Source organism: Myotis daubentonii, chromosome 8, assembly GCF_963259705.1.
Source record: "Myotis daubentonii chromosome 8, mMyoDau2.1, whole genome shotgun sequence".
NCBI lineage: Eukaryota > Metazoa > Chordata > Mammalia > Chiroptera > Vespertilionidae > Myotis > Myotis daubentonii.
Window position 1 is genome coordinate 64,731,125 of NC_081847.1, and position 20,578 is coordinate 64,751,702.

The following is a 20,578-nucleotide window of genomic DNA, read 5'->3' on the forward strand; positions in this document are numbered from 1 at the left end:
TAATTTTTTGAGGAGCCTCCGTACTGTTTTCTATAGTGATTTCAACCATTTACATTCTCACCAACAGTACACAAGAGTTTCTTTCTCTTCACACCCTCACCAACACTGATTTCTTTAATTTTCTTTTCTTTCTTTTATTTTTTTGATGATAGCCATTCTAACAAGTTTGAGGTAATATCTCATTGTGTTTTGATTTGCATTTCCTTGATAATTAGTGATGTTGAGCACTTTTTCATATATGTGTTCGCAATCCGTATGTCTTTGGAAAATGTCTATTCATATCTTCTGTCCATTTATTAATTGGGTTGTTTGTTTCTTTGTTATTGAGTTGTATGAGTTATTATATGTTTTGAATATTAATCTCTTATCAGATGTATGATTTGCAATTATTTTCTCCCATTTAATAGGTTGCCTTTTCATTTTGTTGATGGGTTCCTTTGCTTTGCAGAAGCTTTGTTGGTTTAAGGAATTCCCACTTACTGATTTTTTGCTTTTGGTGCTTTTGCTTTTGGTGTCAGATTTAAAAAATTATCACCAAGACCTTTGTTAAGGAGCTTATCACCTGTTTTCTTATTGGAGTTTTGTGGTTTCAGGTCTTAAGTTCAAGTCTTTCATCCATATTGAGTTATTTTATGTGTATGATATAAGACAGTGATCTAGTTTCATTCTTTTGCATATAGCTGTCCAGTTTTCCCAGCATCCTTTATTGAAGAGACTATCCTTTCCCCATTGTATATTCTTGACTTCTTTGTTGCAAATTAATTGAGCATATATATGTAGGTTTATTTCTGGGCTCTCTATTCTGTTCCGTTGATCTGTGTGTCTGGTTTGCAGCCAATGCCATACTGTTTTAATTACTATAGCTCTGTTATATAGCTTGAAATCAGGGAGTGTGATGCCTCCATCTTGGCCTCCATCTTTGCTCTTGCTTTGGCCATTCAGGGGTTTTCATGATTCTAGACAAATTTCAGGATTTTTTTTTTTCTATTTCTATGAAAAGTGCCACTGGAATTTTGATAGGGTTTACATTGAACCTGTATATTTTTTTAGATTAGCTTACTGCCATTAACTCATGGTGACCTTAAGGAATCTAGTTTTTATAGCGATCTCATATATGAAAATCCATCAGGTAAGTTTGGCAAATTTCTATTACAGTGCATATTGCCTTCGTGGGCCTGGAGCCAAGAGGAGGAGAGCAGGCCTACTTAGTGTTATAGGGAAGAGTGGTCTGGAGCTACTAAGATGAAAGCAGAGCTTCTGCCGCGGGAAGCTCACTATCTAGTGGAAGACACAGGCCCGTGCCTGAGGGTGATGGAACACCAAGGTCTGTGCAGTAGCTGAGAAGTGCGTTCATGCTGGGGAACCACCGACCAAGAGAAGGTGCCTGGCCCAAAGTGGGCTGGTGGAGGGCTACACAGACAGCTTTCTGAGAAAACGGATTGAGTGGACTCTCCAAGAACACATGGGCAGGAGGCATCCAGGGCGGCCATTGCAGGCACAAAGAACATCATGTTCAAAAACACAGGGTGTGGAGGGAGACCCCCAGAGAGGTGTTGGGCATGGCAAGGGGACAGGGCCAGAGTGCTGTGGGGCCAAGAGTTTCCAGGGCGTCTGTGGAGGACCTCACACCAGACACCGGCCCACCGTCCTCTTGGTGAGCCCAGCAAGCCACAGAGGGTGCCAGCAGGTAGATCTGATTTCCAGAGAGGCCACTCTGCACAGGGTGGACAGCACTACAGAGGAGCAAGATGAAAGGGTGTAGGAGGCTGTTTAGCAATGCAGCAGGTGATGGTAGGCAGCGTGAGAAGGGCAGCGTACTTTCGGAAAATAATTCAGAAGTGCAATCTAAATATCTGGGTGTGTAACTGGATGAGTGGGTGGTGAGCCTGGGCCCGAAGGAGCAGCAGCAGATGCGAGAGGACTGGCCACAGCACTCTGGGCGGCCTGCCCCACTGCCACAGGACACGGCACCATTCAGGCCCGTGGCCTTCCTTGTGATACTTGCCACACGTAATGAACATAGCACACCAATAATGCTAATAAAATCAGAAAAGAAATGCTTAAAAAAAAAGAACATGATACAACATGCTCCGTCTGAATCCATAAATCTTCCCTCCGTTTGTATGATTTATAGCGAGGGGCCTGGTTCCTCTGGAAAGTTTGTCCAGATGACATCAGACATTCCCCAACTGCCCACACACGCCCCTGAGCGTGCATCTCCTCAACACAGTACAGTTGTGTATATTTTAGACCCAGAAGACCAAGTGCATAAATACCATGAGGTTAGATGTGACTTCACAAGAGCACTTGCTAGAAAGTGTTCCAGGCTTTAGTGGCCTATGAACTCAGTGTGCAGCAGTCAAGAAATCTTTATTCATTCATTCAGCAGATGTTCACTGAGGCCCGACTGTGTGGCAGCCCCGGTATCAGCTGCAAAACAGGCCTGTGGGAGGTGGAGACAGAGACGGACAACCCGGGCCCTTAAGGTGGAATGGATTGCGTGGAATCCCAAGGGGCCAGTTATATGTGGCTGGAGCCTAACAGTAATGCAGCGAGGCAGGGGGTAGGGGAGATGAGAATGCAAAGGTTAGGGAAGGCCTGTTTATGTCAGGTTGATGGTCTGGCTTCCCTCACAGAGATCAATGACAGAAGCAAGGCACGTTGCTTTCTCTTTCCCATAAAAGTCCAGTTAGAGGCCTGGGGAGCAGGGTCTCTGCTTCACACAGTCACTCAGGAACCAGGTTTCTTTCTGCCTGTTGTTCTTCCATGTGACCAAAACTGACCTCTCACCACCACACCCATGGCACACCGGGTGGCAAAGGGGGAAAGAACAAGAGGAAGTGGCCTTTTAAGGATGTGACTCAGAGTTGCACATATAACTTCCATTCATATCCTCTTGGGTAGAACTTAGACACAGGCCACACCCACCTGCACGGGAGGCAGAGAGGGGCAGACTGCTGGGGTGGCTCCACCCCTTGCTAAACTCGGGGCTTCTGTTGCTAAATGGAAGCAGGGGAGACTGGCTCTTTGGGGTCAGATTGTCTGCTAGAAGGCCAATTCTCAAAAGCCATTGCAGGCCACCTTCACTGAGGTGTTGACTTTTATCTTGGAGTAATAGGGAGCCATTAAGAACTTCTGCTGGGAAGAGCCATGGTAAAGATCAGAGTTCTAACAAACTCTCCTGGCTGTGGGTGGAGAGTGGACTTGAGTGCCATAAAGCAGATTGAGGCCAGCTCCAAGAGATAGGGCTAGTGGGTGGAGGCTCGAGTTTGTCAGACTTCAAGCACAATAAGACTGTGTTTAACAGGACAACCAAAAAACACAACAACACCACAATGAGATGAAACAAAAAGACCAAGGTGGTTAGTATTCACACAAACACGAGAGGTTCACTTGGATAAAATGGTACAGAAACTATTCAAGCAGTCTGATGTGTATTTTATTCATGATTCAGAGAATTCTGGATACCTACTCTGCCAGGTACAATTCTAGATGCTAACAGTGTGGCAGGGAACAAAAGAGAGTGAACTCTGCTCTCCCGCAGCTCATGTGCCACTGGGGAGAGACATTTCGTCAACCGTGAAACAAACAGGCCGATCTCAGATGGCGGGAAGTTTCAGACAGAAGAACCAGAAAATATGAAGTCACCGGGACAGAAACAGATTTGGTTGGGACAGGCCAGAAAACCAGGTGGCCTTTGGGAGGCAAGATTGACAGGTGGTGAGGGTCTCCTCGTGTGGGATCTGGGGCTTTGTCCTAAGAGCGATGGGAAGACATTGGGTAGTTCCAGCATTAACATGACACAAGCTGACAATGTTTAGAAATCATCAACCTAGCTTCCACGTAAAGACTACAGGGAATCGTGATCTTGAATCGCATGAATGCCTACCACACGTGGGGATAGGGTAAGTGTAAACGAAGCTGTGTCCTCTCAGGGTGGAGGCCCCAGGACTCATGTGGGGGTCCCAGAACACCCAGCCTCCTGAGAACCCTTCCTCACTCAGAGCCGCTCCAGTCCCTCCTACTCGTGTCGCCACAGAACTTGTCAGAAATGCAAATCTCAGACCCCAAAACCCACCCCTCTTCAATCACAGTCTTCATTTCCACAAGACCCCAGGTGATTCATGTACATTAATATTTGAGAAGCTGTAGTGGTATGTCCCCTGTTTAGGGTGTATTTCTCTCTCCCTCTCTCCAACTATATGTACACATACCTACACACACATACACACACACACACACCATATATAACACCCTCACAAGCACATATAAACAGCACATATACACACCCCACATATACACCACATATTTCCCTTCACACTACATAAACCCCCACATATACACATATACCCTCCTACATACACAACATAAACCACATACACTCTTCCCCCTGACAGACACACCACACTGAAATACTAGACACAAGCTCACTGTCAAATGACCTGTGGACAGGAGGTCTGGACTAGCTACAAATTTAGGGATTCCTGGAGGACAGGGCAGGTTCTAGATGAGCTAGATTCGAGGTGTTTGATATTCATAAACAGGAACCATGGAGATTTATTTGGTGGGAGCTGGCTTTCTGCAAATTGGTGTTTTTGGGCGATGAACCTGACAGCGCTGAGGGGGATGCTGCAGATAGAAGGAACAGGAAGGCCCGGGTGGCAGTCTGCGGGCTCGCACAGAAATAGGAAAGGGACCGTCTTTGCTAATGCCTTATGCATGACTGCTGTGTGCTTGGTCTTTTGTATTACTTACAGAATACATTACACTCCAAATTTTCTATAGTTTGTGTTGATTACTTTTGCAACTACGATGAAAAAACAAACGCACAAAACCTGCCCAGGCTCAGTATTGTTTGGGCCAGTACTAGGATGGGGGACTTCTGTGAGAAACATAAAGGAAAGGGGCTGCTCCATGTCCAGAAGGTTCTCCTGCTCATGCTTTAAAATTCCACGTGACCATCTCCTGCCTGCAGACTTCTGGGTGAATCTCTTCCTGCCTCCTCTTCAGCCTCCTTAGTACGTAGCACAGGCTGGACGTCGAAAAGGTATCAGGAAGTGCGTATCTGAGGTCGGACAATAAGGGTCTTGATGGGCAAAAGCCGTCAAGTCTGGGCAGCTGAGCGATTGAGGTGCTTTGGAAAGAAATGCGAGATTTTGGGGTGGTGTCCAGTTTCGGAGGAAAGGTCTGAAGTCCTTGTAGGTGTCTAACTTTGTCATCATGGTAAGAAACGACAGAAATTTCCGGAAAGGCCTGAGCTGGCGTAGGGGTAATTTTGATTTTACAAACTAGAACTGACCTCTCCGGCGCGTCCTGTGGCTGAGTGACCACTCTGCGTGCCCTCCTGTTTGGGTCTCCCAGTGCTTCCCGGAACCAGATTAGGCCGGGGGGTGGGGAGTACGAGAGGTGGGGTGCCCTCTATTCCTGGCCCTATATTTAGCCATAGTGGGTTTAGACAGGATGTGCTGGCAGCCCGCACATCTGCAGAGCTTGCCTGCACGCTCGGCCCTCAGGGCTCAGGTGCTTGGCACCAAAGCTGGGTCAGGTGCAGGTACCCTTGGGCTCTCCCTCTGACCCAGAGCAGAGAGAGAGTGCGCCTCCGTGCTCTCAAGGAACGTTGCGGCTTTCCTAGGCTTCTCAGTCTGAGCATGTGTAACCTGCACGCAAGAGCGTATTCCATCTCATGTGATGCACAGAGTGAGTTAGGGAAAATAAGTTTTTACACAGAAATCTCATAAATTCAAATTCAGGGACCCGACGCATCCAAAGGTGACTTACATCACCTTACACTGGATGAGGTTTCACGGTCTTCAAAACCATTGCTTTTCTTTTTCTTCCAAGAAGATGTGTTTCACAAGTAGAACAAAACTTCAGCGAGTGAGTCTGTCTTTCTTATGGAAAGAATAGCGGGTAATGAAAGCTCACTAGAACCCCTAACAGAAAGTCTTGGGTGTGAGATTAAGCCAGGCAGGCTGTCAGGAACTGGTCCACAGGCCCACACGCCTCCTTCCCCCCCAGGGCTGGCCAAAGTCAGCGCTGGGCCCACAGGCCCGGGAGCGCCTTTGTCTGGGGCAAGGGGACGCTTCAGTTTAACCTGCCCTCCTGGCCTTTTATTCCAGATCATCAGAAAAGCCCTTTCTGAGGAAAAGCAGGTCTCAACAAAAACATCCGCTGCAGATCTGGTGACAGAAACGGACCAGCTTGTGGAAGACTTAATTATTTCTGAGATGCAGAAGAGGTTTCCTTCGCACAGGTAGGCGAGTCCCTGGGGAAAACTCCCAGGCGCTCATGGCCACGTTCATGGGGAAGGCCAGAGTCCAACTCGGGGAGGCAGCGCGCTGGCCGATGGGGGCAGACCTCAGACAGGAAGCCCCCGATACTTTGATTGCTTGGTGAACAAACTGGCCCTTGTGTTCATTCTTTTTACTCCCATCTTGAGAACCCTCAGGTCACATAGTACCTTATACTGGTAAATGCGGACGAGGCTTCACTTTGACAGCGCATGCTCCCCTCCGCCAAGCCCCGTAGCGTGTTTCTGGAGGGACTGGGAGCGGTAATGTTCCCTGGCAGCCCCTGTCTGCTCGGCACCACGTGGCTTTTCTAAGGGTGTGACCCTGAGCGGGCAGCCAGCTGTGGGGCCCCTGCTGGCAGGCAGTCGGCAGCCTCCTTGCCAGGCCACCTCCAGGCCACGGCCGGGAAGGCTGCTCTCCTGCCTGAGGTCTTGAGGAGGACCCCACCGGCTAGCTAGAGAAGCTCTTAACCTTTTTGGAGTCACCATTATTCTTCACCATTGTGGGGAATCCAATGCCAACTATAAATCTTTTCCTCCGAAAAATCCAAATGTGTCCACAGCATTTTGCATCTAGTTCCAAGGGAGCCACAGACCCCAGAGGAAGGCGGTCCTGGGCTCCGGGGTCCACAGGCCCCTCCCTCCCCGGGGTTCTGCAGAACAGCCTGAAAACCGCTGCCCTGGGTGCGCCCGGGGCCTCTTTCCTTTCTGACGGAGAATCGCTACAACGGAACGCCAGGGCTTGGTTTCTGGATTCAGATCACTGTGGCGCCAGACTCCACGTTTCTGTGTGCTTACGGGCCGAGGTATGGGAAAGCCATCACCCCAGCGGCCATCCGGCCGGGGAGGCACAGTAGCCCTTCCCCTCCGCGTGATCAGTTGGAGCAGCGGTTCTCAACCTGTGGGTCGCGACCCCTTGGGTCAAACAACCCTTTCACAGGGGTCGCCTAAGACCATCAGAAAACACATATATAATTACATATTGTTTTTGTGATTAGTCACTGTGCTTTAATTATGTTTAATTTGTAACAATGAAATTGGGGGTCACCACAACATGAGGAACTGTGTTAAAGGGTCGCGGCATCAGGAAGGTTGAGAACCACTGAATTGGAGGAAAGGACAAGCTGGAGTTCAAACTTCCCCCCTTTTTCCCTGTTGTTTCCTCCTAACTGGTCAGGTTATCTCAGGGTCAGCAGCTCCCTTCAAAATTCTCTCTGCCAGTGGTTGTGTTTATTTCCTTTTGTGACAACCATTGTGTGTGAGTGTTTGTTATTTCATATTTCCTTATTCTCTGTGAGGCCAAGATCCCTGACATCTGTTAAAATTTTTACAAGCTCTAAAATGTTTATATGTTTTAACTTTTTAAAATCTGAATTAAATGGCAATGTCAAAAGGATCATACAGTTTGCTTTTATTCTTTGAGAAGAAAAGCACCAGCCAGCTGGTTCTGGATGAGGAACTATTTTGTTTCTTGAGATTGTAGTGGGATTGGCAGTTGGCTCCAACTGAAGTGAGGGCGGGGTCGGCTCTGTGGGGTCCTGGTAGGCCCCTGAGGTCACTGCAGACTCGGCTAATGGCATCATCAGGGCTCCGGCTGATTTCAATCAGATCACAGTACTCTGACAAACTAAATTCTGAAATTGCATGCCCTACTGTATGTGTTGGCAGCAGTTGCTAGTGGTTTGGTTTGGATCCACTGTTGTGTCAGCATGGGGTGTGGATCCCATTTTCACAAGGTAAATTTAAATATTGCTGTGTCACAGAATAAAGCTCAGCATATTCTATGTGTGAACGCAGCTTCTCCCACCTCTGCTCCACAGCCTCACGGTCACCAGGGGACCGCCACGCACCGAAGCCTCTTCGGAAGCATCTACCCGAGCAGTGTCCCTCACCATGTCCCCAGAGCAGTGCACCTCACCATCTCCCCAGAGCAGGGTCCCTCACCATCTCCCCAGAGCAGTGCACCTCACCATCTCCCCAGAGCAGTGTCCCTCACCATCTCCCCAGACAGTGTCCCTCACCATGTCCCCAGAGCAGTGCACCTCACCATCTCCCCAGAGCAGTGTCCCTCACCATCTCCCCAGAGCAGTGTCCCTCACCATCTCCCCAGAGCAGTGTCCCTCACCATCTCCCCAGAGCAGTGCACCTCATCATCTCCCCAGAGCAGTGTCCCTCACCATCTCCCCAGAGCAGTGTCCCTCACCATCTCCCCAGAGCAGTGCACCTCATCATCTCCCCAGAGCAGTGTCCCTCACCATCTCCCCAGAGCAGTGTCCCTCACCATCTCCCCAGAGCAGTGTCCCTCACCATCTCCCCAGAGCAGTGCACCTCACCATCTCCCCAGAGCAGTGTCCCTCACCATCTCCCCAGAGCAGTGTCCCTCACCATCTCCCCAGAGCAGTGTCCCTCACCATCTCCCCAGACAGTGTCCCTCACCATCTCCCCAGACAGTGTCCCTCACCATCTCCCCAGACAGGGTCCCTCACCATCTCCCCAGACAGTGTCCCTCACCATCTCCCCAGAGCAGTGTCCCTCACCATCTCCCCAGAGCAGTGTCCCTCACCATCTCCCCAGAGCAGTGTCCCTCACCATCTCCCCAGACAGTGTCCCTCACCATCTCCCCAGACAGTGCACCTCACCATCTCCCCAGAGCAGTGTCCCTCACCATCTCCCCAGAGCAGTGCACCCCACCATCTCCCCAGAGCAGTGTCCCTCACCATCTCCCCAGAGCAGTGCACCTCATCATCTCCCCAGAGCAGTGCACTGCCGGGAGCCGGTCCATCCTTGCTGTTTCAAGGGACCTGGCATATATGGCATATGGTTCTTAATATGTTTGCTCACCTTCTTGGCACTGTGTTTTAACCAAGGTCACCTCTCCGAGAAAGGTTGAATCCCCAGGTAGGGATTTTCCCCTGAAGTTAGGGAGGGAATAAAACCCCTCAACTAAGTGCCAGGCGGGTAATTAATCCCTTTAACTACGAACAATCATGCTTAAACTACATAATCTTTTCTCCCTGGAATGGAGATAAGAAACGCCCTAACCTTTGTAATAGAGATTGATAGGATTGAATCAACTGGTATAAATACAGTTGTAACAAGACAGAAACACTCAGAACTCAGAACACAGAACTCATGAGACAGAATTCAGAAGACAGCAAGAGACAGAACTCAGAACTTAGAACAGAATCAAGAAGACAGAACCTACACGGAGCCTAGAGACAGAAGAACTTCGCTGGAGAGAGCATGCCGGAGGATCCTGGAGAGGGACTGGCCTCGGAGCCTAGAGACAGAGCCTAGCGGGAGAACATGGCAAGGGATCCTGGACTGAACCTGACTACAGAGATTGGCAGGAGAACCTGACTGGAACCTGGACACTGAACCTGACTGGAGAGCCTGGACAGAACCTGGCTGGAGAACCTAGCGAGGGAACATGGCTACAGAACCTCGCTGGAGATCCAAAGCAGAACCTCTCTGGAGATCCGGGCTAGAGATCCTGGCTAGGCTGCTGATCAACTGAACGCTGTCTCTGTGTCCTTCCTTCTTCGCCGACTCCGTCCACACCTTTGGGGACCCCTGGACCCGCTGGGGTTGGACCCCGGCAGTGCACCTCATCATCTCCCCAGAGCAGTGTCCCTCACCATCTCCCCAGACAGTGTCCCTCATCATCTCACCAGACAGTGCACCCCACCATCTCCCCAGAGCAGTGTCCCTCACCATCTCCCCAGAGCAGTGCACCTCACCACCTACCCGAGCAGTGTACCCCACCATATACCCGAGCAGTGTACCCCACCATATACCCGAGCAGTGTACCTCACCTAGAGTGTGCATCGGGGCCATCTGGGAGCGTCTCCCGCTGGCTGATGCCAAGCCTGTTGCTTCCTTCTAACTGGTTAGGTAATGACCCTGATGCACCCAAGGTGAGGTACCCGGGTAGAAGCCTCCACTCTTAACAAAAGCCCTGGGAGGAGCAGATGCACACACCTGAGCAGGAGTCAGTGATTTAGGGCAGCGGTTCCCAAACTGCGGTCCCCAAGCTCATACCACCAGGCCTGAGGACAGAGACATGGCTGGCCTGTGCCCGGCCCCTGGGTCTCTGCCACCCCTCTCCTCTCTGCTCTGAGGGCAGTGTGGGGACATGGCTGGAGGCTGGGTGTCACTGCCCCTATTCTCTGCTCTCAGTGTGCCTCGATAATTCAAATGAGATGAAATCATTTTTCAACGCATCTATGGGCAAGTTTGGTTTTGCCAATGACTAAGAATTTTTGGCACTTAATTATGTCTTAGATCCTAGACAAATTTATGATGGGAAAATTGCGTCCATATCGTAAAATAAAACAGTGTGTTGTCATTTTTCTGCATTCACTGTGTTTCAATATATCCCTTAAACATGTTAGCAGACGGCACCCGTCGTCCTTTTTTAGGAAGGACTTGCTTTCTGAGCGTATGTCCTTCCTCCTTTTAGTCTCCACGAAACAATAGTAAAGCTAGATTGCAACTGTTTTGTGTTAACAACGTGCTGTAGGCTCCCTGGTTTATTATTCCATTTTACTCATTCATGAAATCCAAAGTCTGGGTCCCTGACCTGAGCGTCAGGCACAGACTGAATCAAAGATGAGTAAGTTTAAACTTGCTTCTGCCTCCAGCTTTGGCAGTCACCTGGGACGCCTCACCTCAGAGTGAAGGCCCCACCAAGGTTAGTGCAGTGTATGGCTCCTGCACTGATGCTGCCACATGGGGGTAATGATCTCAGCGCCAAGGCTGAGATCCAGTCCCCATCCAGGCCTGCCCTGCTGCATGCTTAAACCTTGCGTGAGAGCCAAGGTTTGCAACTTTGAAAATATTCAGTAGCATCACTGAACCATATGTATGTGCACCTATCTCTGTCCCTTTCGCCTGGGTTGACACAGGCAAAGGGAGGAGGACAGCAGCTTGGGCTGCTCAGTATCGGCAGCCACCTGCCCTGGACTCCCCATGGCGGGATGGGGGTCTGTCCATCGTGGTGACCCCTGAGCCCTGCAGTGTGCCCAGCACAGTCCTGAACTTGGAAAAAATAGGTTCCCAGCTACCGCCAGCTGGACACTTGCTTTCTCCCGTTTTCCCACTGAGGTTTGCGCTGGGTGCACGTGTCCAGGGCACAGAGCCGCTGTGGTGCTGGGGTGGGGAGGGCTGCAGCCTGAGAAGATGAGGCGGAGGGACATTAGTGGCTCCCCAGTGGCCTGGCCTGTCACAGAGAACATACTGGCCAGGAAGAGCCCCAGATGTGCTTGGCCGTCAGTTAGGACCATGAGAAAGAAAGAAAGGAAAGGAGTTAAATCTGCAGCAGAAAGTATCCTTCCGATTTGTCACCTGACTTTGAACCTTATCCCATTTGCTGTTTTCCCTTTGTACCTTAGATAGACTCATGAGATGGCCCTTGAGCTCCTCACAGTTAGTCACGTGTGTTGTTTCCTATTTGTGGCCCTGATTGTATGTAGCTGTCCCAGTGCTCTTATGAAGGTCTCACATCTTCTTTTCTCACTTCCCTGTGTCCCAGGTGATGTCCCCATTCGCTTCCCACACAAGGACAATCAGGTTTAAGTAAATGAAACCTTGACCTCCCTCCCCACATACCAGTGAGGTATTTTTTAGTGTCTCAAGGTGGACACGGTTAGCTTCCAGGAGGCCTGCCCCAGACCTCAGGCACCGAGCAGGTAGGGCGGTGACCTTTCATCGCCTTTCACTCGGGCATCTGGGGGAAGAGGAGGAGAGCTCTTTGGGGTGAATAACCAACTACTGAACAAGTTCAGGGCTTAGTCAGGGCGGTTTGAGTTCTTCCTGTCAAATGCTGCGCAGAGCAAACGCTGTGCTAACAGGAGCATTCTGGGCGCCGCTGCATCCAAGCTGCTGGGTGACCCCAGAGCCGCATCCCAACATGACTTGCTAATGACCTGACAGACCTGTTGGTCCACGTCCTCAGCAGCCTCATGGGTGTGCCACCTGAATGGCCTTTGTGCTGTAGGCCACGCCCTCTGACACGCACGTTAGGTGTCAGTCCTGCAAGACCCTTCCTTCCCCCAGCAATTTCTCCTCCAATGTTCATGGGTACCAGCTTTCCACTCAAAGTCACCTTTAATTTCAAAAAAGAAAAAAATGCCACATTCCTCCTCAGTTCCCTGGGAATTAACCTTTACATGTGAGTCATTTCCATTCCCCACTTGACCTTAGTAATACAGTGGGGCCTTGACTTACAAGTTTAATTCGTTCCGTGACGGAGCTCGTAACTCAAATTACTCGTACGTATGTCAAATCAACAGTGAACGAGTGAGAGACGTGATGCTGGGCTGATGTTGTGTCGTTCACTGTGACGTTCGCTGCGCCAACTAGCGGTGGGGTATCTGAAGCTGGCTCGTAACCCGAATTTTAGCTCACAACTCAAAGCAAAAAATCGACCGAGAGACGGCTCGTATCTCGAAAAACTCGTTAGTCGGGACTCTCGTAAGTCAAGGCCCCACTGTATCTTCTTATTGCTTTATCAATTTGTGCGCAACTTAAGCTTTGGCACTTGGTCCTCGTGTACTTTTAGGGTGTGAAATCTTCTTAAATATGTTTTGTTTGTTTTTATAATTGACTAGAGGTCCAGTGCATGAAATTCGTTCATGGGGGGGTGGGTGTCCCTCAGCCCACCTCTCCAATCTGGGACCCCTTGGGGGATGTCTGACTGCTGGTTAGGGATTGGGCCTAAACCGGCAGTCGGACATCCCTCTCACCGGCCAGGACTGTTGGCTCCTAACCGCTACTGCCTCCTAGCCTGATTGCCCCCTAACCGCTCCCCTGCCACCTGATTGCCCCCAACTGCCCTCCCCTGCTGGCCTGGTCACCCCCAACTGTCCTCCCCTGCCAGCCTAATTGCCCACAACTGCCCTCCCCTGCTGGCCATCTTGTGGCGACATTGCATGTGACGCCACCTAGGCTTTTATTATATAGGATTTCAAGAGAGGAAGGGAGAGGAACGGAGAGATAGAAACATCAGTAATGAAAGAGAATCATCAATCAGCTGCCTCTTGCACACCCCCCACACCCTCCCACCGGGGACCGAGTTCACAAGCTGGGCATATTCCCTGATTGGGAACTGGACCGTGACCTCCTGGTTCATAGGTCGACGCAGAGCCACACTGGCTGGGCATGGACCCTGTTCTTTAAGAACATATTCATAAGCCATTCCAGGGGGAAATCATGTAGCTCAGAAGAAGACATTGAAAACAGATATAATCTCTTAGGCTTTGGCCACAGGAACTGGCAGAGCTAATTCTTTGTTTAATCATCAGCTAAGTCAGTGGTTCTCAACCTTGGCCCCACCCCATAACAAAGACACAGAATTTCCGGAGGATGAGGCCCAGAAATCAGGATTTTAAAAAGGTCCCCAGGTGCTTCTAACGTGCAGCCACGGCTGAGAGCCGCTGCGCTAAGTGAAGTGATTCTTTGTGGGCCTCACCGGGGTTTCTGCTGCGGCCGGGAGTTCGGGTGTCACGGCCTGGCCGCGCCTGCCCACCGTGGCTCCTCTGACTTCCTCATGTCTTTAACCACCCATTTCTTCCACCTGGACTTGCCTGCCTGGATGGTGTGATCCAAAGGATCTGACAGCCCGTGGAGGGAGGGGATGGTAGGGAGGCAGCTCCCAGCAGCAGGAGGGACACGAAGCAGACAAAGGGAGGAACCAGTGGCCACTCCCTCTGGTCGCAGTCTGGATGGACAGCTGCTGGGGCAGGTGGTGCTCGCCAGCTTTCCTGCACAGCTGCCGCTCTTCAGGGCATGGGTTTCTCAGGTGTCTCACTCAGTGCTCCCAGTCCCAATGCGTTGCCTGCTCCTGGGTGGGTTTCTCTAAGAGACCGCGGGAAGGAGAAGGTGGAAACACCAACTTGAAAATGACATGTGTACACTCATCATATACCCTGATGCATTTCCACATAATTTATCTATAAGATGGAGGGGCTGGAGGAGTGTGTGCGTATAGAGCATGAGTTTCATAATCTGTGAAATGGGAATGGTCACCCAGAGTTGTCGGGGAGCAGATGAGTTATAGTGCATAAGGCAGCGCTATAATCAACTGAGAAGCGATGTTAGAACATGAGGTGCTTGTTCTTATTTCACAGCACTACCGACAGGACAACCTGCCCACAGGACTTCTGCGAAGACAGACTGGTTCTGTCTGCACTGTCCACTGCGAGAGCCTCTGGCCCAGGGGTGGGCAAACTTTTTGACTCGAGGGCCACAATGGGTTCTTAAACTGGACCGGAGGGCCGGAACAAAAGCATGGATGGAGTGTTTGTGTGAACTAATATAAATTCAAAGTAAACATCATTACATAAAAGGGTACGGTCTTTTTTTTCAATAGTTTTATTCATTTCAAACGGGCCGTAGTTTGCCCATGGCTGCTCTAGCCCGTGTGACTGGTGAGCACTTGAGATGTGACTAGTGAGGCTAAGGAACTGACTTTTTAGATTTTAAAATTTTAATTTAAATGTAAACAGTCACAGGTAGCTGGTAGCTATTGGGTTGCACAGAGCAGTTACAGAGCTTTCCATTTCTTTCTTTTTATTAACGATATGATGTCAATCTCATCTGCAAGTTCATTGCTGACAGGTCGTAGGACAGATGGTTCCTCTGGGAAGAGTGATTTCTAGGAGCTCCTTGCAGCTGAGGGGCAGGGTCCTGCCAGCTCTCTGACCTCTTAGTCTGTGACATCAGGGGTTAGGCAGCTGTCGGGCGACCATGACTGACAGCACACCAGATGCCAGCAGAAGGACATGAAGCATTTCTTGTTCGCCACTCATGTTTCCTTCTTCGTAAAAACGTGTTGTCTGCAGGCTCCTCTCTCTCTAGTACAGGCATGGACATGACACGAGATGCTAATGCAGCGGTTCTCACCTGTGGGTCGCGACCCCTCTGGCGGTCGAACGACCCTTTCACAGGGGTCGCCTAAGGCCATCCTGCATATCAGATATTTACATGACGATTCATAACAGTAGCCACATTACAGTTATGAAGTAGCAACGAAAATAATTTTATGGTTGGGTCACAACATGAGGAACTGTATTTAAAGGGCCAGAAGGCTGAGAACCACTGTGCTAATGGAAAACCTCTCAGCACATAAAACAAATGTTTGCTTGGTGCCTGCCACGGGCCAGGCCCTGGTGACATGGCAGTGAGGGGCAGAGCCCCCAGCCCCCGGTGAACCCGGCTCTGTGACCGTTAGGAACACGTGCCGAGCACGCCTGTGTGCCGAGCACTGCCTTGTCTGCTTTGGGTAGAGTCTGCTCGTCACTCCCGAGAACAGCTCCAGGAGGCGGAAGCAAGGGCCAGCTTCGGGGACCCCAGCGCCGTGGCCCTCGCCGTGCTGTGCGGAGCCTGTGCGGGTGGCTGGAGGAGGGAGGTCAGGAGGGAAGACCTGAGGCAGCCTAAGCGGCTGGGTCCTTGGTGGTGCCGTTTGCTAAGATAAACGTGAGTAAAGATGACCAGGAGCTCCCTGTGGTGCAGGCTGATGGTGAGATGTTGGTTGTTTTGTCCAGGTTCCTAATAGGATATAGATGGTCCACTCAAATGAAAATGGTTTCAGGAAGGTGTGGACTATAGAGGACTAATTACAGAGGAGGGAGCCAGGGCCAGGGGCCCCTACAGCTGGTGCAGGGTGGTGCACGGGCCTGAGGCTGGGGTGCTCCTGTGGGGGCTGCCAGGGATGGCAGGTGGGGACGCTCCACCTCGGGTTCCCAGGGGGCAGGAGTGCCTTGTGGGGCAGCCCACCCCGGGCGCTTGGGCCAGAGTGGAGAGGGCCTCTGTGGAGAAGTGTCAGCTCCCATCGCGCCCAGACAGTGGAGACCCGTGGGTGCGGATGCAGTTGACACCTCGTCTGCATTCGGAGAGGCCAGGCTGGGTAGGACCTGGGCGGTATCAGCTGTAGGTGAGCGTTTAGCACCTCAGGTCCAGCCAGGCTGTCTTCTCCGGCCGCAGCACCACTAGCGGGCGAACCCAAGCGGGGCCCTGCTCCGAGGCCGGCGTTCCTCATGCGCTTCCTTCTCGTTGTCTCCGGCCTCCTCTCCTCCAGACTAAAGTGAAGACAGAGTGGCTTTATAAGATCTGCAGCCCAGGGTTCTTCCTTCCTGTATTTCTTGTCTTGCCTGGCCCACTCATACTCCCTGATGCTTTTCCAAAACTACATCAAGGTGTCATTTGGGGTTTTCTAAATCCTGCTGAGTCAGAAGACTGGCAGACAGAGGGACCCGCAGATGGTCTGTTGCAGACTCTGCCTCTGTTTGGCCTGGAGAAATTAGAATGAAGTCTCTACTGTGTCTGCTTGGCTTTGACGGCATGGAAGCAGTTTGAAGCGCTTTGTCTTGCGTTCTTGGTGCATTTTCTCAGGCTGAGCTCCTGCCCACCACAGGTTCATTGCTGAAGAGGCCGCGGCTGCAGGGGCCAAGTGCGTGCTCACCCCCAGCCCCACCTGGATTATCGACCCCATTGACGGCACCTGCAACTTTGTGCACAGGTGAGCATCAGCACAGGTCACCCGTTCTCCTGCCTACACTGCCCTCTTCTCAAAGACTTTGTCTTTCCCAAAGCAGCAGTTTTGGGGGCAGGAGTACATGAGCAAACCTCTAATAGGCTTATAGTCTTATTTAAAAGGTGGTCAAGTCTTGATTGTTTTGTTTTGTTAATCCTCACTTGAAGATATTTTTCCATTAATTTATTTTTTTTAGAGAGTGGAAGGGAGGGAGGGAGCAGGGGAGAAAGAGAGAGACACATTGATGTGAGAGAGACAAATCAAGTGGTTGCCTCCCTAATGCACCGCTATCGGGTCCTGGGATCGAACCTGCAACCCAGATACAGTCCCTTGACCAGGAATTGAATCCATAACCCTTCATTGCACGGGCCGACACTGCTATGTTTACAATATTGGGTTAAATTAAAAAGGTCCCCTGGAGAAGCAAACAGGGTTGGAAAGCAAGTGTATACAACCCAGCAGCTGCCAGGGCATGAGGTGTGGGCAGGGGCACGCGAGGGTGGCCTTCCGCAGCCGCCGTTGGATGGGATGTCGCCTCATGTCGCCATGCGATGGGATGAGGAACCCGTTAGAAGCTGGTTGGCGCTAATCTGACTGGACCAACAGCAGCCAGAGAGCAGTAGGTTGTGGGGAGGTCAGTGGGGCCGGTGGGGGTTGGGGCGGGGAAGTGAGCCACAGAGCCTGGGGGGGTGATGGGGACGTGGTCCCATGGTAGACTGTACCCACTTGTCCAGGACTGGGGGCATTGAAAGGGATGTGGTTTCCACAGAGGGTGGTTCTCCGATGGGAGCACACATAGAGCCCCGGATTGCTGGTTGGCACAGGCTCCTGGCCCGTGCCCCGGTCCCCACTCAGTAGGTTGGGGATCTGCATTCCTGGACCATACTTAGAGCCCCTGTCATAGATGACACAGAGACGCTCCATTTCCTCATGTAAAGTGATAGAGCGTGAGCTCGGCCAGGTGATGGGGTCCTGGCTCTTGTCACTGTCCCCTGATGTGTTGCCACAAACAGTATGTTTATATGTAAGTCGGGAAACTACTTCCGACGTAGCGTGTTACTCACCGCCCTTTTCTAAATGTGGTTTCTCTTCAGAATTCAGTCAGTCGTGCCCACACAGCTGACCCTTTCGAGGCAACCGAAGAGTGCCATCTGGTGATAGCAGCAGTGTCACTAGACTATCATTTTAACCAAAGCGTGACACCCCTGGGGAGTTGCCGAGGCCTCGCAGGGCTCCCCCCTTAGGTGTGTTTGCTGAGGGGAGCACCGGTTCCTCCTGCCTCGCTCACCATTCTATGTGCGGTAGTGGGGACAGGGCGGCTGAGCCCTGGGGTGTGGCAAAGGCCACAGGTCCACAGGGCCTAGGGCCAAGGGGGACTGGGGCCAGAGAGACGACTTGGAGAGCATCATCCGAGGATCAGCTGTGGTGCTGACCCCTACGGTTCCCGAGCTCCGAGGGTCACGGCCACGCATCTCACGGCCTGGACACCGAAGCCTCTGGCCTCTGCGGATCAAATAGGACCTGTTGGTCCTTATGTCCGGCGGTGGCAGTGTCGCGACTGAAGCGCCCGGGAGAGAGCTCCTCAGAGAGTGGGACGTGAGGCCGAGCCTGGCTGAGGTTGCCCAGGGAGCCGGCCACCACTGACAGTGCCGCCCGGCCCCGCCTCGGCAGGCAACGCCCAGATCCGTGTGTGACTGGTTTCGTGTGGATTAGCTGTACCCAGCCTTTCCTTGTTCCTACTTGTTGTTAAGCTCTGATGATCTTCACATAAAGGAGAGATTATTTTAAAGACACGGAGCAGCAACAACAAAATCACAACATAAAACCACAGGCAAACTGCATCGCCAGAGCCAGCCTTCCCCCGCCCCGTGGCCCACGCCTGCTCAGGGGCTCACATGAGAGACGGGGTGAGGGGGTCTGTTGTCACCCAGACCCAGCCTCTGGGGGGAGGCTGTGGCCTGGGCCTGTGCTGTTGCCTCCTGGGGGCCCTCATCGCGCCGCCGGGGGCATGGTCTGGCCTTTTTGGAGGTCTCGGCCGTCCCTTTAGGTCTCTGAGAACCAGGAAGGTGGTGATTACAATCCCTCTCCATCGGGTCCTTGGTCCTTGTTGAATCCCATCAGTGTGACATGTCTCAGAAGACTGCTTCCCTTCAAGGTCAGCTGTCTTACCACATGGGCGGCTAAGCCTGTTTGTCTTGGAAGCCATTAGTGAAATGGGGGGGAGCAGCTTTTAAAAAAACAGACCAAAAACAAACAAACCAGACCCGCCCGCGCTGTAGAAAGGCCCTCCTGTGCCTCGACGTGCGACGCCGCGAGCCTCAGAGAGGCTCCTAAGTGCCGCGTGCTGGTTTGCAGGAGGCCAGCGCGTCTCAGAGGGTAAGCCATTCTGTTTCCTTCGCAGATTCCCAACCGTGGCCGTCAGCATCGGATTTGCTGTGAACCAAGAGGTACGTGAACCGAGCAGCCCGGCCCCTGCCCCGTGGGCCCCCCCGGGCTCCAGTCCAGGTTTCATTGAGTCATCTTCCTTTTTGGTTTCAGCCTCTGCACTCCTGTTTTTCTCTCTTTGTCCTGGGCTTAATCGTGACTAGTAAATCCAAGCATGTGTTTTTCAAATCTGAGGAAACAAGCGCACGCAAACCAGTTGGGGGTGTGCAGCTTGGGGCTCTGTGGCCGGCCCTGACTTCACTGTGGTCTTTTCTGATGTGACCGTGGAAGGGGACGCTCTGAGCAAATTGTCCAAGTTGGTCTCCCGGTGACCCCTGGGGCGTGTGATTTAGACACACACAAAAAAGACTCCTATTTTTGGAGGACATTTTTAATCCCAATATTCCATTAATTCTTCTGTATCTTCCTCTAGCTGTCAGTGTGAGAACGGGGCTGTTTCAGGGTTCCCAGAGACCCTGGGGGCCAAGCAGCATCAGAGGCGTGGGATCAAGGCTTCAACTGTATCAATCAGTTTAGGCAATAACACTTAGAAAAGCCCTACCTTCTTTGTAGTCACTACAGTCAGATTTAAATAAGAGCGGGGCTGCGTTCTTCAAAAGCAGCCCTCCTTTGGAACACCATTTTTTTCATCTTAATCCTCCGCGTTAGCATAGCTTCCCTAGCGTGGAAACGGGGGGAACGTTACACCCGTGCAAAAGCACTTAAGTTGAAGTGAAGCGAGATTTTCAATATCAACATTTGGGTAAGGAGTTACTTACTCACTTGTCTCTATTGAATGTGGCCACTGAACCGAGTAGGGGGTTGAGCAATCACCGCAGGGAGGGCAAGGTGCTCTGTGCTGGCAAGGTTGCCGTGTCCGTATCTGAGGGAGGGCAAGGTGCTCTGTGCTGGCAAGGTTGCCGTGTCCGTATCTGAGGGAGGGCAAGGTGCTTCCTGCTGGCAAGGTTGCCACTGGCGAGGCCCACACCCCATGATGGGTCTGGCGTGTGTGACTGCACACAGGTGGTCTGGGCTTGTAGTGGAGGGCCCTGGGCAAGGGGAGTGTCCGCCTCTCCCTCCCCGTTCCCTGTTTGCCCCAGGGGTGCAGGGCCCCCACCACAGGCTCCCCAAGTCCAGCCCCGTTTGAGGACCGACCTGAATCTGGGAAGCCCCTTAAAGGCAGCGTAGTGGAGCGGGGAGCATGTGAGGATTGCTGGAAGGCTGGAACCCTCGGTAAGCACTGGCTGAACCATCCTCCCAGCAACAAACCCAATCCCTGCAGGTCGGGGAGCCCCTTCCACTGCAGTCCCGCTCAGCCCAGGCGGCCAGAT

At 51.8% G+C, this 20,578-nt stretch overlaps 1 protein-coding gene across 1 annotated transcript in view; it reads left to right on the plus strand.

Moving 5' to 3' along the window:
- Positions 1-20,578, plus strand: part of IMPA2 (inositol monophosphatase 2) — a 46,709-nt gene that overhangs the window by 10,335 nt on the left and 15,796 nt on the right. Inside the window, exons 2-4 of the mRNA XM_059706658.1 lie at positions 6,120-6,253; positions 16,704-16,808; positions 19,225-19,270. Of these exons, the coding sequence (XP_059562641.1) occupies positions 6,120-6,253; positions 16,704-16,808; positions 19,225-19,270 (285 nt within the window). The remainder of the gene's footprint in view (positions 1-6,119; positions 6,254-16,703; positions 16,809-19,224; positions 19,271-20,578) is intronic.